The 17,349-nt window shown below is 50.7% G+C and overlaps 1 protein-coding gene across 3 annotated transcripts in view; it reads left to right on the plus strand.

Moving 5' to 3' along the window:
* Nucleotides 1-17,349, plus strand: part of SAMD4B (sterile alpha motif domain containing 4B) — a 43,838-nt gene that overhangs the window by 23,139 nt on the left and 3,350 nt on the right. The window contains exons 3-11 of one of the 3 annotated variants that reach the window (XM_021094367.1): nt 3,362-3,832; nt 10,008-10,247; nt 10,750-10,859; nt 11,019-11,105; nt 12,003-12,345; nt 13,042-13,127; nt 13,886-14,004; nt 14,834-15,032; nt 15,227-15,350. In XM_021094367.1, coding sequence (XP_020950026.1) covers nt 3,362-3,832; nt 10,008-10,247; nt 10,750-10,859; nt 11,019-11,105; nt 12,003-12,345; nt 13,042-13,127; nt 13,886-14,004; nt 14,834-15,032; nt 15,227-15,350 — 1,779 coding nt within the window. Of the gene's footprint in view, nt 1-3,361; nt 3,833-10,007; nt 10,248-10,749; nt 10,860-11,018; nt 11,106-12,002; nt 12,346-13,041; nt 13,128-13,885; nt 14,005-14,833; nt 15,351-17,349 lie in introns of all 3 variants that reach the window. The other 2 variants (XM_021094366.1, XM_021094368.1) reach the window with 2 other exon arrangements.

Genomic DNA, 17,349 nt, shown 5'->3' on the forward strand with positions numbered 1-17,349 from the left:
AGCACATAGCCCAGGCACCTGAACTACACAGCAAGTCCTTGACTTTCTGTCCCTAACCTTAATCACTCATATGTATTCTTCCTTCTCATCAGGAACTAAAAACTCAGGGACTAAGTCAGGGAAACGGAGTACTAGGAAGTTCCTTTCCACGTGATCTAGTGCCAGGTGGGGGTGGGAGAGATAGAAAGGTGAAGGCTCCCTGGAATCAGTAAGGCTTGTCCCCTTTAAATATGGAGATGACCTAAGAGATAGCTTTGTGATCACGGGGAGCTGGTTCAGGAGAAGATGGAGTGGGTGAGATTTCCTAGCTTTGAGTGGAAGGTCCTGAAAGCGATCTGGAAATCCAGGGACAGGGAGAAGAAGATCTGTGGCATTGGAGAGATGGGTGGGGGTTGTAGATAAAAGTTCCTCCCAATTCTGGAGGCAGAGAGATCTGGGTTCAGATCTTGGCTCTGTCACTTTAAAGAAGTCATATCATCTTCCCAAATCTATTATTCTCATGTACAAGATGGAGATGCTAAAACAGGGCTGAGGTGAGGATGAAAAATGATCATGTTCTTAGCATGTGTCTGGTGCATAGTAAATGCTCAATAAATACTACCCATTGTTACTATGATTGTGTGATATTATTGTCCTGTTTTAGCCAGTACTATGGGCATAGCATGAATTTATGACTAAATGGATCAGCCCTTGAGCACTTAAATAGGGGTTCTCTAGGAAGCTTGGGGCAGAGGGACCCAGGCCAAGAAAATGTGCACTTACATGGCCAGGAGTTGGGGGTTGTATGTAATTCGTTTTCTTAGAGCTGTAAGTGTAGGAATTAGAAGTTTATGTGAATTCCAGGTCATAGATTTCCAAACAGGTCATAAAGAGGAAGAGATGTGTAAAAAAAGTATTCCTCAGGATTTTGTGCAAGCCTTCCAGTGGCCAGGTGTCCAGCGTCCCACTTGTAGTGTGGGCAGAGGAGACCAGAAGTCCTTGGAATGTCAGCCTTAAGGAAATTGGGTCGAGCCACCATCAGAGGCAGAGGGATCTAGACCAGGGCTCACTTGAAATCCAGATGCCTAGAATTCTAAGTTCCTCCTTATATATATGCCTCTTCCTAGCTTCTTTGTTTCCTAGTCCAGGAGTTGGTTTGTGCCTTTAGAATCTCTGGGGCTGTTCAAAAGGAAGGAGCCACTGTAAGATCCATGGTGTTAGAAATGACAGCTGAGGAGTTCCTTGGTGGTCTAGCAATTGAGGATTCAGTGTTGTTACTGCTGTGCTTGGATTCGATCCCTGGCCCAGGAACTTCTGCAAGCTGTGGGCGTGCCCCTCCCCCCCAAAAAAATGATGGCCAGTGATGTTGACTGAGGACTTAACTTTGTGCTCTACTTTGTGCCTGGTATCAATTCATAGCATCCACGCCAGGTGGGAATGATTCTGAGCACCACTTTACAGATAAAGTTGAGCCCAGTGAAGTGACCATATTTCATTAGTAAGTGGGAGAGAGGGACATAAGCCACATTTTTGCCTATTCTTTTTCATCACTCACCCTTCTGGGGTCCTAGCTCTGTTGGGTTAGAGCCAGCTCCTTTGTCCCTTACCAAGACCTCACCAACAGCCCAGTAACTCAGCTCTCAAAACTCCCTTGTTAGGTGTTCAAAAATCATCACCATGAAGTTCCCTGGTGGCCTAGCAGGTTCGGGATGCAGCATCATCACTTCTGTGGCCCACATTCAGTCTCTATCTGGGGAACTTCCATGTGCCCTGAGTGCAGCCAAAAAAAAAAAAAAACAGTAGTCACCGTGGCTACAAGAATGAGCTCACTTGCTCAAGAGTAAGGACAGTGTTGGCCCCAGTCACTGATCATTGTCTCTTTTCTCAAATATTAGTATTCTTTGTCTCTTTCCCTTACTCCGTCAGCATTACCCATCATCCACCACTCCATCGAGCTAGTTGTGGAGGTGGTAAGATTTTCAAGGAGGACAATCCGACCTGTAACAGTTCCTTCCTGAGGCCTCCTTTATGGGGCCTTATTCTTGGGGTATATACTTCTGGGTAGAGAGAGAAAGCTTCACTTATCTTCACAAGACAGACAGTCCCTCACACTATGGGAGGGGAAGAAGATGTCGCCACATCACCAGGGCATGGAATAAATAGCCAGAGAACACCTGCCGGAGAAGGGCGGGTTTAGCAGTCCATCAAAGACTTCGAATTTGGATAGGAGGAAGGAGACTTGCAGGCAATCCTTGAATCACAGCTCAGCCTGAGTGTAGAAGCATGGGTGAGTGTGGCATGGAGAGAGCTCCAGGAAAAATGGGGCTATCCTAAACCGAGTCTTTATGTAGAGGAAAGGAAGGTAGAGGAGTGCCCTGGAAATGAAGGTGATGTTAGGCTAGGAGCTCTTGAACGTGAGTCTTTTGGCGCTGGTTGCCATTGTAAGCTTCTGGTCAGGAGAATGTTATCCTGGTGTGCATTAGGAAGAAAAATCCATCTGGATGTTTGGGATGAATTGGGAGGGGTGAAGATAAAGGCTGAGTCCAGTAAAAAACAACAAAAAGATTTTAAGTATATTCTATATGCTAGGCTACTTTCCATTCTTTTTTTTTTTTTTTTTTTTTTGTGTGTGTGTGTGTCTTTTTGGGGCCAAACCCGTGGCATATGGAGGTTCCCAAGCTAGGTAGGGGTCTAATCGGAGCTATAGCCACCGGCCTACACCACAGCCACAGCAACGCTGGATCCTTAACACACTGAGCGAGGCCAAGGATCAAATCTGCGTCCTCATGGATGCTAGTTGGGTTTGTTAATCACTGAGCCACGATGGGAACTCCACTTTTCCATTCTTTATTAACTCATTGAATCTCAGAGCAGCACTGTGAATTGGGTACTGTAATTATCTTCAGAATTTTTCAAGTGAGGAAATCAGTGCTTTATGAGATTCAAGTGACTTTTCTAAGGTCTAGCTAGTAAGTTGGAGAGTCCAGACCATCTGATTCCAGAGCCTCAGCTTTTAACTATTATACTTTATTGTCCTCCAAGTCAGGAAAGAGCCTGGTTTAATAGTTGGGGGAAGGGGGTAGAGGCCATGATGATAAAGAGGGGGGATACAGCGCAAAGAGCAGGCCTAGGGACAGCAGGAGGAGCTCAGACTCCAGAGTGTAGCAGGTTTCGGAGAGTGGGAGTGATGGAACCAGAGAAAATGACTCTGGAAGCAAGCTGGGTGTGTTTGATATCACCTATGTAAAGGATGAAGTCGGGGTCATGAAAAGAGAAGAGAAGTGAGATTGGAGCTGAGGGAGCAGGCTATGGGCACCTCTCTTGGTTTTATAGGAGACCCCCAGCCCGGCTTCCTTGACATTCCCTCTTGTCCCCTCTGCAGCCATCGTCAGCCAGTGGCAGCAGGAGTCCAAAGAGAAGGTGGTGTCCCTCCTGCTGTCCCACCTGCCCCTGCTCCAGCCGGGCAACACAGAGGCCAAGTCGGAGTACATGAGGCTGCTGCAGAAGGTGCTGGCCTACTCGATTGAGAGCAATGCCTTCATCGAGGAGAGCCGCCAGCTGCTCTCCTATGCCCTCATCCACCCGGCCACCACACTGGAGGACCGCAATGCTCTGGCCCTCTGGCTAAGCCACTTGGAAGAGCGGCTAGCTAGCGGCTTCCGCACCCGGCCTGAGCCCAGCTACCACTCACGCCAGGGCTCTGATGAGTGGGGGGGCCCTGCAGAGCTGGGCCCTGGGGAGGCAGGACCAGGCTGGCAGGACAAACCACCCCGGGAAAATGGACACGTGCCCTTCCACCCACCCAGCTCAGTGCCGCCAGCCATCAACAGTATTGGGAGCAACGCAAATGCAGGTGAGGAGGTGGGAGTCCCCGGAGGCCATGCCTACTTGAAAAGGGTCAGACTGGGCTCTCTCTCTTCACTTGCTCTATGACCTTGGGTAATCACATAGCCTCCCAGGGTCTCAGCTTTATGAGGCAGTACAGAAGTTGTACATTGGCATTCCCAGAGCCATTTCTTTTTGTCTTTTCTTGGGCCGCTCCTAGGGCATAAAGAGGTTCCCAGGCTAGGGGTCCAGTTGGAGCTGTAGCTGCTGGCCTACGCCAGAGCCACAGCAACACGGGATCCAAGCTGCATCGGTGACCTACACCACAGCTTACGGCAACGCCGGATCCTTAACCCACTGAACGAGGCCAGGGATCGAACCCACCACCTCATGGTTCCAGTCAGATTTGTTAACCACTGCGCCACGATGGGAGCTCCCACCAGAGCTATTTCTGACCTGTGCACATGTTATATATTGATCCCAGACTTAACAAAACTGTTTTGTTATGTTTTTAAATAAATTCAGCAACATAAGAAATCGGAAATTTTCCCTAAAAATCAAGATTTCAGCTTCTCTTGAAAAGTCAAAAGATCTGGCAGCTCAAGGCCTGTATTCCTGGTGGCAACAATGTGGAGTTGAGTGTTGATCACCGCCTTTAGACCCTGCACACGTGTCCCAGTTGCCTCTGCCCCTCCCGCCCCACTTTGGGCATGTGTGATAAACCTGCCTGACCTCTGAAGGCATTGAGTTAATGACCATAATTTGAGGTCCCTTCCAGCTCAGACATTCTGAATGCTTGTATCTGGCCTCACTTTACAGACTCATTTCTGAGAAACGTGTGTTTGTTAGCCTGTTCATGTAAGATGGAACTCCTGCTGCAAGGCACTAGTAGTAGTAACATTGTTGAGCATTGACTGGGCCGGGTACTCTTTTATAAGCACCTTTCAGACAGGATCTCATTTAACTCATGACAACCATATCATTAGCCCCATTCTGCAGATGAGGGCACTGATACACCAAGAGATAAGGTCATGTATCCAAGGTCACATAACAAGTAATAGAACTGGCCAAGGTTTAGACCTAAGCAGTCTGATATCAAGCTTGCCTCTGACCACTGCGCCATCCTCCAATTAAGTCATCTCGAAAGGGCTCTCTTAACAAGCACCCCCAAAGGCTGGGGTGAGCAGGAGAAACTGGTATTCCAGTGAGCTTCTGAATTAGTTGAAATGAAGAGGGTAAGGGAGAGTGCCATTTCCAAGGATTGATGAGGTGACGTGGCCTGACTCAAGACAAAAGATTTCCGGAAGTTCCCTTGTGGCAACCTTGTGGTTAAGGATATGGTGTTTTCACTGCAGTGGCTCGGGTCGCTCCTGTGGCACTTGTTTGATCTCTTGCCCGGGAACTTCCACCTGCCTCGGGTATGGCCAAAAAAGAAAAAAGGCAAGAGGTTTCCAAGATTTAATGTCAGGGTGGCTGCCCCTCTTCTGCAGGCACTGGTTAAAGCAGGCCAGGAGCAGGTGAAAGTGAAATGTCTTCTGTGCCAGTGGGTGGAGTAACCCTTGGGTCTTTGGTACCCAGCTGTGTGGTACCTGGTACATATCAGTCATCCCCAAGCCTCTTTCTTCCCTAGTTGAATATGGATGTCCTTGTCACCTGTCTCCCTCCCAGGTGCTGGCCAGAATCGGGGAAGATAGAGGGATAGAGGTGCATTTCTGGGAACTCTAGCAACCCAGGGTGTCTTGGGCCTGATTTTCCAGTCTCCTCTGAGACAGTTTCTGGATTCAGATTGGGAGGGTATATTAATAATGATCATTCTAGGTAAGATGTAATTCAGCATAATCTTTACCACAAGCCATTCTGCAGATTTTATACCTGTAAATTCATTGGCTGAGTTACAGAAAAGTTACCTGCCCAAGATGGTGTAGCCAGAATTAAAATCCAGGCAGTCTGAATCCACAGCTCATGTTCTTTACTCCTGTGCTACACTGCCCCCCACCTAAAAGTGACCCTCCTAAAGATGCTCAGACCTCGTCAAGGGAAGAGGTCACCCATGCAGGTGCCCATACATTCTTTCTTCCCTGTGATGGGACAGTGGCTTTTAAAGGGCCAAGGTGGGGAATTTCCTGGTGGCTTAAGGGTCTAGTGTTGTTACTACTACGGCTCAGGTTACCACTCTGATACAGCTTTGACCCCTGGCCCAGGAGCTTCCACATGCCATGGGTACAGCCACAAAAAAAAAAAAAAAAAAAAAAGGAAGAAAGACCAACTGCAGCAGTGTTGGGGAGGGCATTTGAACCAGAAGAGAGAAAGGAATTGGATGTTCCAGATTGAGGGCACAGCATTAATTGAAGGTATAGGGGTTTCAAATTGGAGGGGACAGTATGTAGACAGGTCTGGCTAGGATGGAGAGGAGCAAGGATTTAAATGAGTTACAGTAGTAACAAATATTCATGTTTACCATTTGTCTGCCCCTGTGCCAAAGACTTAACACGGAAGTGGAGGCAGAGGGATAAAATGAAGTGACTTGCCCAGAATCATGAAGTTAATAGGTGACAGAGCCAGAATTTGAACTCAGGTCTGTCTTAACTCTCAGATCTCAGTATGTTAGGGCCATTTGGGGAAGGGGGGCGCTTGAAGAATAAGATGAAGCTTTTCAATTTCAAGCAGTTTCAGGAAAAGGGAAACCACTAAAATATTTTTGAGTGGGGAGCAAGGATTGGCCTGTAAGGGCAGGCAGGGTGGGTTTGGGGTGCTGCCAAGGACAGACCAGGGTTTCTTGGAGAGTGTGCAGCCCTGGATCTCTGGCTGGCATTCCAGTTTTCATAGTTCTCTTGCTGTGGCCAGCCTCCACCCCAGTGTGGGGCCAAGCAGGGCTCCTTCAGGAACTGCACAATCGTTCCAATCAGGGTAATTTCCTGCCCTCTCAGCCTCGCCTGCCCCCTTCTTGGCTGAGAAGGGAGGAAGGAGGAGGCCAGGGCACCGAGACAGGCCAAAAAAGGCCTTGTGGAAGGTGCCCTCTTCTTCTGGGAGTCAAGAGGCTTGGGGAGAAGCCCTATGCAGAGGACCCCAGAGATCACAGATAGGGGTGGAAGCTGGCCTTAGTGGGCGGGTCAGTGTACTGCCCTGTCCTTCAGGTGACTTCTAGGTTAGGAGAATAGATGCTGGTCACAGATGAAGGAAGGTGCTTTTGGGGCCTGTACCAGGCTGGTCATCCTTCCAGGGCAGGATGTCAGTGTAGCACTGACAGGGAAACCCAGCCTTTCCATCAGCAGTAAGGTAAAAAGCAAAAAATAGAAGTTCCCATTGTGGCACAGTGGAAACGAATCCGACTAGGAAGCATGAGATTGAGATTTTGATCCCTGGCCTCGCCCAGTGGGTTGGGGATCTGGTGTTGCTGTGAGCTCTGGTATAGTTCGCAGATGCGGCTCGGATCTGGCATTGCTGTGGCTGTGGTGTAGGCTGGCAGATGTAGCTCCAGTTAGACCTCCAGCCCAGGAACCTCCATATGCTGTGGGTGCAGCCCTAAAAAGACAAAAAAAAAAAAAAAAGGCAAAAAATAAATAGCCGGAGTTCCCATCGTGGCACAGCAGAAACAAATTGGACTAGCAACCATGATATTGCAGGTTTGATCCCTGGCCTTGCTCAGTGGGTTAAGGAATCCGACGTCGCCATGAGCTGTGGTGTAGGTCACAGAGGTGGCTTGGATCTGATGTGGCTGTGGCGACCAGCAGCTGTAGCTCTGATTAGACCTCTAGCCAGGGAATCTCCACATGCTGTGGGTGTGGCCCTAAAAAGCAAAAAAAAAAAAAAAAAAATCCATCAACAATAAGGCTGGGGTTCTTCTGTCTCTGTCTCCCAACTCCTTGTGGGAACTGGGGCGAAGGACTTCTGTTCCCTGGGCCTAGATGTTCTCACCTACCCAAGGTGAGGTTTTTTTGGCTTTGTTTCCTTTTCTTTTTTGACTTGGAAAACTTTCTAGATTTCCTTTGTCAGCTCAGAGGCCGCCTTAGCACCTTTAGGCTGGTGAGTGCCCTCCATTTGGACTTATGAAAACTTGGGATTTCTGTGTATCATGCCCTGGCTGGGGATGCAGAAATGATAGGACAGGCTTGCCGCAAGCCCTGAGTCCAGTGTGAGGCAGGCTAGTGAAGGTGGCAGTAAGTGCTGGGCTTGCAGTAAAAGCACAGGGGCTCAGGGAATGCAGAAAAATGTATGACAAAAGAGGGAACACTTGAGCCAGGAGTGAAGGCCGAAGTGGCTGGCAGGTGAGCTAAGCAGGGGGAATAGCATGTGTAATGGTCTGGAAGTTTATGGGAACCTGCCCTGTCCTGAAAATGGTTAAAAATCAAGTTGGAGAATTCCCATTGTGGCTCAGTGGTAACGAACCTGACTTGCATCCGTGAGGATGGGGGTTTGATTGTTGGCCCCACTCAGTGGATTAAGGATCCAGCATTGCCGTGAGCTGAGGTGTTGGTGACAGACGCTGCTCAAATCTGGCATTGCTGTGGCATAAGCCGGCACCTACAGCTCCGATTTGACTCCTAGCCTGGGAACTTCTGTGTGCCATGGGTGTGGCCATAAAAAAGACCAAAAAAAAAAAAAAAAAATCTGGTTGGATCCCTTTTTCTTTCTTGGGAATGGGATGGATGGAGGATATGAAACATCCCGTGGAAGAGGATGGATTCACCCTGATTTGGACTCAGTACAGGAACAATCTTTGGGAGGTAGTGAAGCCCGATAACAGAGATATTGAGAAAGAAGTTTATGTACTTCTTCACTTACTTTAAAAATAGTCATGAAAATGGAGTTCCCTCTGTGGCGCAGTGCGTTACGAATACGACCGCCGAGGCTCAGGTCACTGCAGAGATGCAGATTCAATCCCTGGCTCAGTGCAGTGAGTTAAAGGATCCGGTGTTTCCACAGCTGCAGTGTAGGTCACAGCGGTGGCTCACGGTCCCTGGCCTGGGAACTTCCATATGCCATGGGTGCGGTTGTAAAAGGTAAAAAATTGAGGAGTTCCTGTCATGGCTCAGTGGTTAACAAATCCGACTAGGAACCATGAGGTGGCAGGTTTGATCCCTGGCCTTGCTCAGTGGGTTAAGGATCCAGCGTTGCCATGAGCTGTGGTGTAGGTCGCAGACGTGGCTAGGATCTGGCATTGCTGTGGCCCTGGTGTAGGCCGGCAGCTGTAGCTCTGATTTGACCCCTTGCCTGGGAACCTCCATATGCCGTGGGTGCGGCCCTAGGGGAAAAAAAAAAAAAAGAAAAAATTTGAAAAAGTAGGTGTGAAGAATCTCCTAGTGAGGCCCCACTGTAATTGCTGAGGATTCAATGATATTTAAGACAGGACAGAGCCCTGCTGTCCCAGATCTTGTGGAGGAGTGTACAGTTAGTAAGCAAGTCAACAAATAAGTGGATATGGTCATTTCAAGCTGTGTTGGGTGCTGTAAGAAAGATACGACAGTAAAATGCTAAGAGTAACCAGGGTTGGTAGGGGGCACCTACTTCTGATTGAGGGTTCAGAAAAGCCCTCAGAAGAGGGGGATGCTTGCTTGAGATGAGACCTGGAGGAGCCATCTGATTAGGAGAACAAGGAGGAGCAGAAATCCTGAGACTGGAGCAAGCTTGAGTGTTCCAGGAACAAATTGAGGGTGGAGTGCAGCAAAGTCTAGAAAGGCTTGAACCAAAGGATGAGTTACGGAAGATGAGAAATCAGAGATGAGTCGGGCCCTGGTCCTATAAGGCCTTGTATGTTTTGGGGGTGGGGGAGTCAGGGAGAAGAGTTTGAATTGTATTCTCAGTGTGAAGGGAAGCTACAGGTAGGACTTAAGCAGGGACCGACTGGGTCAGATTTGCATTTTAAGAAGGTTAAGTGTGGCTTTGGTGAGGTAAATGGACTGTAAAGGGCAAAAATGACAGCAAAAAACCAGTGAGGCACCTGTGGCAGTAATTCCAGCCAGGGATGCCAAGGACTTGGCCCAGGGTGTTAGCAGAGGAAGTAGAGAGGTTCAGAGACGTGGCGGGCAGCTTGCTGACGTTTAGGGATGTTGAGGGTGAGGGAACCAGCAGTACCCCCAGGGTCCCTTCCCCTTGGAGTCTAGAGCGGAGCTGCCGTCCTTGGCACTGACAAGGGTCGGGGGCCATGGTCTCCTGTGGCCAGAATCCCCAAGCCTGACCTCTTGCCTCTCTTCCCCTCTGGCCAGGTCTCCCCTGCCAAATCCACCCAAGCCCACTGAAGCGCTCCATGTCGCTCATCCCCACGAGCCCCCAGGCCCCTGGCGAGTGGCCGAGTCCAGAGGAGCTTGTGGCCCGGGCTACTTTCACCACGCCAGACCACGCGCCTCTCTCACCCCAAAGCAGCGTGGCCTCCTCTGGCAGTGAGCAGACGGAGGAGCAGGGCTCCAGCCGGAACACTTTCCAGGAGGACGGCAGTGGCATGAAAGGTACGGCAGGGGAGGACCTTCCTCCAGAGGCTTCTGCAGAGCTTGAAAGACCAGAAGGGAACTTGAAGCTGCCACCCCATCTGTCCTGTCCTTCCCCAACCGACTCTTCTCCCCCCTGCCCCCAGCAGAGAAGGGGGACAGGTCTGAGGAGAGTAGACAGTCCCTGCCGTTAGGGCTCAAGACTGAGCAAGGAGACCCCTACAGGCCCCGGTCTGATTGAGGAGAATCCCCTGTCCCCAGACACCCTTGTCTGACAAGAAAGCCAGGACACAGAGGTAACTGATGGAACGCAGAGGTTCCAGGAACACTTTTGAAGACATCAGTGGTCATGCTAGTACACTTCCAGCGGAGCAGCTGGGCAGAAGAAAAAGTAGCTTGTGGACCCTCGGCTTCTCCCTGCCCCCTTCCAGTTTTCTACAGCCAGTGGCTTATGCCTAGTCCTTCCTCACAGCTGCCACCAGGGCTAGACTCCTGAGCTTCTGTCCTTCCTTCTTTTCCACAGACGTGCCCTCGTGGCTCAAGAGCCTCCGCTTGCACAAGTACGCGGCCCTCTTCTCACAGATGAGCTATGAGGAGATGATGACACTGACTGAGCAGCACTTGGAATCTCAGGTGAAGCCGAGGGGACCTTCATGGCGGGGTCGGCAGCAGCACCATTTTGACAATACCCTTTCGGCCTGAGCCTCCTCCATCTCTTCGGGCCTTGTTGGGGCACCTTGAGTACCTCAGCCTCCCGTTTCCAGCTTCCTGTCCCCTTCTGCCCCACCACAGAATGTCACCAAAGGTGCCCGCCACAAGATAGCCCTGAGCATCCAGAAGCTGCGTGAAAGGCAGAGCGTCCTCAAATCCCTGGAAAAGGTGAGAGGACCTGGTATCCGCATCCCCAAGACCAGCTGGCTGCCCAATAGTGCCAGTGGCTGAAGGCTCTGGGTTGGCCTTGCTGCCCAAGGGGCCTCCCCAGCCCTGGGGATCCGGGCTCCAGGGACCAAGTACAAGTCAGATCACAGGGCTGACTAAGAGGCTTTCCTCCCTGTCTGTCCTGGTTCTGGTCTGTGTCTCCAGAATCTGTTGACTCAGCTCCTTCTCTTCTTTTTCACTGTTCTGTTTCTAACAGGTCTTTCTGATAGAGAAGGGCTATCTCCCCAGTGTACATTCTCTCTCTTCCAGTTGTTTCTCAACTACTCATTCTCTTCCCATATCTGCCTTGATTTGCATTCTTTTTTCCCTTTCCTTGTTGCTTACCTTCTGGTTTTTGCCCCCTTTGGTATCTTAGTCCACATCTCTGAGTCTGAATCTGGGTCTTTTGTTTTTTTGTTTGTTTGTTTGTCTTGTTGCCTTTTCTAGGGCTGCACCTGCGGCATATGGAGATTCCCAGGCTGAGCAAGGCCAGGGATGGAACCTGCAACCTCATGGTTCCTAGTCGGATTCGTTAACCACTGCGCCACGATGGGAACTCCAATCTGGGTCTGTCTTTGATGGGATCCCCGAGGCCCCCAGCATTAGGCTACCTTCTCCTGAGCTCCATGGAACTCCACCTTGAACAGGGGAAGAGAGAGAGAGAGAGAGTGTGTGTGTGTGTGTGTGTGTGTGTGTGTGTGTGTGCGCGCGCGCGCGCGCTTATGCTCTGGCAGTGCTCTTACCACCTGGAACCCTGGGTCCTGCCAGCTCTTCACAAGGGTTGTCTGATCCCACTTGTGCAGTTCTACATAGCTTTGGGGGTTGGTGTGTGACCCAGGCTGTGTCTTCCCCACTCAGGATGTGCTGGAAGGTGGAAATCTGCGAAACGCTCTGCAGGAGCTGCAACAGATCATCATCACCCCGATCAAGGCCTACAGTGTCCTCCAGGCCACTGTGGCTGCTGGTGCCACCACCACCCCTCCTGCCAAGGATGGGGGCCGGGGGGAGCCACCGCTGCCAGGTGCTGAGTCTCCCCTGGCTCACCCCGGCACAGACAAGGGCAGTGAGGCCAAGGACCCTCCAGCTGCAGAGAGCTTCCCTCCTCCACCAGCTCCAGCCTCCACTGATGGCAGTGAGCCAGCCCCGGCTCCCGTCGCTGACGGAGACATCCCCAGCCAGTTTACACGGGTGATGGGCAAAGGTGAGACCACCCAGGGCCTAGCAAGAAGTTCTGGGGCAGGACCTCAAGTGAACCCTGGCATCAAAGGTCAAGTCCAATTTCAGCGATGGGAACAGAACTTTTTATAAAGCACCCCAGAGACTAGAGCACTACAGAGTGGCTAAGACAGAATGACCAGACCCCTGCCCTCAGGTGTCTCCAGGCTGATGGTAGGAGACAATCCTTACCCTCAAAGCATCTCCAGCCTGAGCAAAAGAAACTATATGCATAAAGAGGGATCAGATAAGACATATCCCTTGGTTCTTTCAGAGAGGACTGAAGTCCATGAGATGGGGATGGTGAATGGGCTCGGCCTTTACTCAGGCAGCATGGCATAGGCACCTTTACACTTGGGTCTAGATTCTTTTAGCTTTGTGACCTGAGACAAGAGACTCAACCTCTCTGAGCCTCAGGCTCCTCAGGCTAAAAATGCCTCCATGGATGAGACTTGCAAGACTTAAAGGGAGAAAAGATATTGACTTCATATCTGCCTTATGCCAGGCACTATGGTGGGCACTTTATGTCCTCATGATAAGCTAGGTATATTGCTTGGCACATAGCTAATACTCATCCAGCATGAGTTTCCTGATCCACCTTCTGTGCCACCCAGCTGGGGCCAGGGAAACTGGAACATGGCAGAGGACATGCTAACCTCCTATCCTTTCCCATGTCCCCAAGTGTGCACCCAGCTGCTGGTGTCCCGACCAGACGAGGAGAACATCACCAGTTACCTCCAGCTCATCGAAAAGTGCCTGACTCATGAGGTGAGGCCTTCTCTAGGGCTCCCAAGGAGGGAAAGGCTGTCCCATCACTCAGGACCAGCATTCCTTATGTGACCAACAGGGCCCTGCCTGGCTGGCACCTGCCCCCTTCCCCAGCCCTCATCATTACCACTCTTGGTTCAGTGGATGTGCTGAGCTCTCGTCCTCAGAGCCTAAGTCCCTAATCCTTCTCTGGGGAATAAGTCCCCCTCCCTCCTGCTGGCCCCTCAGCTCTCTGTTCATATATCTGTATCTCAGGGATGCCTTCCCCAGCCCTCTCAAACATCAGGTTCCTTATGCCTCCTGTGCTTCTCCCTCACGTCACTTGTCACAGGATTGAGTGTGTATCTTCTCCCCAACTAAACTGTAAGCTCCTTGAGCATAGGTCACCTCTGTGTCCCGACATTGCCCAGCACAAGGCAGGCAGTTAATAAAAATGTGAGCGAGGAGTTCTCATTGCAGTTCAGCAGGTTAATTGACTAGTATCCATGAGGATGCAGGTTCAGTCCCTGGCCTTGCTCAGTGGGTCAGGGATCCGATGTTGCTGTGAGCTATGCCGTAGGTCACAGATGCGGCCTTGATCTGGTGTGGCTGTGGCTGTGGCATAGGCCAGGAGGTGCGGCTCTGATTCAACCCCTAGCCTGGGAATTTCCATGTCGCGGATGTGGCACTAAGAGGCAAAAAAAAAAAAAAAAAAAAATGAATGGATGGAAGGCAGATTTGAAAGAAGCACACACACCCCCTCACCCCTTTCATTCTAGGCTTTCACGGAGACGCAGAAGAAACGGCTGCTGTCCTGGAAACAGCAAGTGCTAAAGCTCCTCCGGACCTTCCCACGCAAAGCTGCACTAGAGATGCAGAACTACCGGCAGCAAAAAGGGTAGGCAGGTGGCTGGGGCACAGGGACCTTCCCTCCCTAGGCCTTTGTTGGTTGACAGGTAGTACTTAGAGGAGTGATTGCTTTCTGAGCTGGGAATCCAGTTGTACTCATTCAGTCACTGGGTTACCTTATGTAAGTCACCCAGTGAAGACTTTCCCATAAGAAAATTAGGGTGTTCTTACCATAGAGTGTTGAGCTGGCAAAACCAGCCCATATCCCAATAGCTGGCCCCTTGCCTATCCTTTGTTCTCCTCACCTGTGTGCAGAGGGCTCTGAAGTCCCTTCTCACCCCAAACAAATAGCAGATACTGCACTCAAGAATTGAAGTTAGGAGTTCCTGTCGTGGTGTAGTGGTTAACGAATCTGACTGGTAACCATGAGGTTGCAGGTTCGATCCCTGCCCTTGCTCAGTGGGTTAAGGATCTGGCGTTGCTATGAGCTGTGGTGTAGGTCACAGACATGGCTTGCATCCCACATTGCTGTGGCTGTGGCATAGGCCGGCGGCTACAGCTCCAATTGGACCCCTAGCCTGGGAACCTCCATATGCTGTGGGAGCGGCCCTAGAAAAAGGCCAAAAAAAAAAAAAAAAAGAGAGAATTGAAGTTAGCAGAACTGCTTTGAGTGGACTTGAGGAAACCTTCCTGGGAGTACCTTCAGGGCAGGAAGAGACAGAATGTACAGTGCAGGGACTTGAACAGGAAATCCTTGCTCAGAGCAGATCTGTGTTCTGTCCTACCCATGAGGGATTGGGGAGGAAGGGTACGAGGAAGAGGTGATCAGATGGGCCCCATCCACCTAAACTGATACCCTGCCTTCTGCTCTCTCACAGCTGGGCATTCGGCTCCAACTCACTCCCCATAGCTGGCTCTGTGGGGATGGGGGTGGCCCGGCGGACCCAGCGACAGTTCCCAATGCCTCCCCGGGCCCTTCCACCTGGCAGGATGGGCCTTCTGAGCCCCTCGGGCATTGGGGGCATCTCCCCCCGACATGCCCTCACCAGCCCCAGCCTTGGGGGCCAGGGCCGACAGGTGAGCTGGCTGGAAGCAGAGGGCCTGGTACTTTTGGGGTTGGGGGTGATGGTGCCTGAGATAATGTGTGTCCATCTCTTTGTGTCTGAGCCCAGCTTGGAGGGGAGGGAACTCCTCTGCCAACGCCACCACTCTTGGGTCTTGGCATCTTCCCCACTCACCCAGTGCTTTCTCTCTCCTCGTGCCCTATGCAGAACCTGTGGTTCGCCAACCCCGGAGGCAGTAACAGCATGCCGAGCCAGAGCCGCAGCTCTGTGCAGCGCACCCACTCGCTCCCGGTCCACTCATCGCCCCAGGCCATTCTCATGTTCCCTCCAGGTAAGGACTCTGGGACTGTGCCTGAATAGCATCCTTAGCTGGACTTTCATTTCTCTTCTGGGTCTTGTACACACTGTCTTTGCTTATGTTCTGTTTCTGTCTCCCCCTCTGCCACACCATCTCCTCTCACCTCTTATTCCCACCCATCTCTCTCTCTCTCTCCCTTCCTGTGTCGGAATCTTAGTGTTCACTTTGGTCTCTGTCACCATCTCTTTCAAGGATCATTAAGTACTCAGTTTGGAAGGGATGGAGAGGATGAGACAAGTAGCCAGGTTTCTATGGAGGGGAGTCCTGCTATCCATCCACTGGCATTCTTGCAGAAGCCAGGTGACCAGGCAGGAACCAGTAGACTTCAATTCTTGGATTGGTTCTACACTAAAGGGTATTTGAGGTGGAAGGGCTGTCTTCCCTCTGCCCACAGACCAGCCTAGAGATGGGAGATCAAAATGAGGGCAAAGTGTGGAGTTCCTGTTGCCACTAAGTGGTAATGAACCCAACTAGTATCCACAAGGACGTGGGTTTGATCCCTGGCCTCTCTACAGTGGGTTAAAGATACAGCGTTGCTGTGAGCTGAGGTGCAGGTTGCAGATGCAGCCCGGATCCCATGTTGCTGTGGCTTGGGGTGGCAGCTACAGCTCCAGTTTGACCCCTAGCCTGGTCATTTACATATGCTGAAAGTGTGGCCCTTAAAAAAAAAAAAAAGTGGCGTTCCCGTCGTGGCACAGTGGTTAACGAATCCGACTAGGAACCATGAGGTTGTGGGTTCGATCCCTGGCCTTGCCCCACGGGTTAAGGATCCGGAGTTGCTGTGAGCTGTGGTGTAGGTTGCAGATGCAGCTCGGATCCCGCGTTGCTGTGGCTGTGGCTCTGGTGTAGACCAGCTGCTACAGCTCCTATTCAACCCCTAGCCTGGGAACCTCCGTATGCTGCGGGAGTGGCCCTAGAAAAGGCAAAAAGACAAAAAAAAAAAAAAAAAAAAAAGTGAGGGCAAAGTGGGCAAAAAGGAGGTTAGACAAGCACTAGCCCTGCCTTGTTCAGCAATTCGGGGGTGACTCCCTGTGCCAGGTCTCTTGCTGGGCACTGAGGCTGCAGAGGCAAATAAGGCTGGGCTAGAAAGGGCTGCCTCTAGAGAGATCTTTGATTTGTCTGTGACCCTAAGCTCTTTTTGTCACAAATAGCCAAATCAGGAAGGGTTTTTTTGTTTGTTTTTTTTTCTTTTATGTGGCCATGCCTGTGGCACATGTAAGTTCCCAGGCCAGAGATTGAATCCAAGCTGCAGCAGCCGCAGTGCCAGATCTTTTAATCCACTGTACCAGGCTGGGGATCAAACCCACATCTCCTCAGCGACTCGAGGTGCAGCAGTTGGATTCTTTTTCTTTTTTTTTTTTTCCTTTTTCTGCCAGCCCACACCACAGCCACAGCAGCACTGGATCCAAGCCGCATCTGCGACCTATGCCACAGCTTGCAGCAACACTAGATCCTTAACCCACTGAGTCAGGCCAGGGATTGAACCTGCATCCTCACAGACACTATTTTGGGCTCTTAACCCGCTGAGCCACAGTAGGAACTCCAGTAGGGATTCTTAACTGATGTGATTATGTGGACTGCCATCAGTGGGAGGCAGGAGACCCCATTTATTATGTTTATTCTAGTAGAGGGTTTGACACATGGTAGGCATCTGTAACTGATATTAAATGACTGGATAGATGAATTACAGGAGCAAAAGATGAGAACAGTTGTTTTTACCAGTATGCTGTGTGCTGGACTATCAGTCAGCTTTCCTGCATTGTTGAATCAAATCCTCCCAACTGTGCACATGAAAGCACCGGTGTTATTCCCATCTTATTAGTCATGAATCTGAGTCTCAGAAGTGACTTGTCCAAGGTCAAAATTTTCTTGTTATTAAAGAGACACAATTTGGAGTTCCCTGGTGGTGCAGAAGGTTAAGGATCCAACATTGCTATCACTACAGCACAATTTCTATCCCTTGCCCTGGAAC

The sequence above is a fragment of the Sus scrofa genome, chromosome 6, assembly GCF_000003025.6.
Source record: "Sus scrofa isolate TJ Tabasco breed Duroc chromosome 6, Sscrofa11.1, whole genome shotgun sequence".
Classification (NCBI taxonomy): domain Eukaryota; kingdom Metazoa; phylum Chordata; class Mammalia; order Artiodactyla; family Suidae; genus Sus; species Sus scrofa.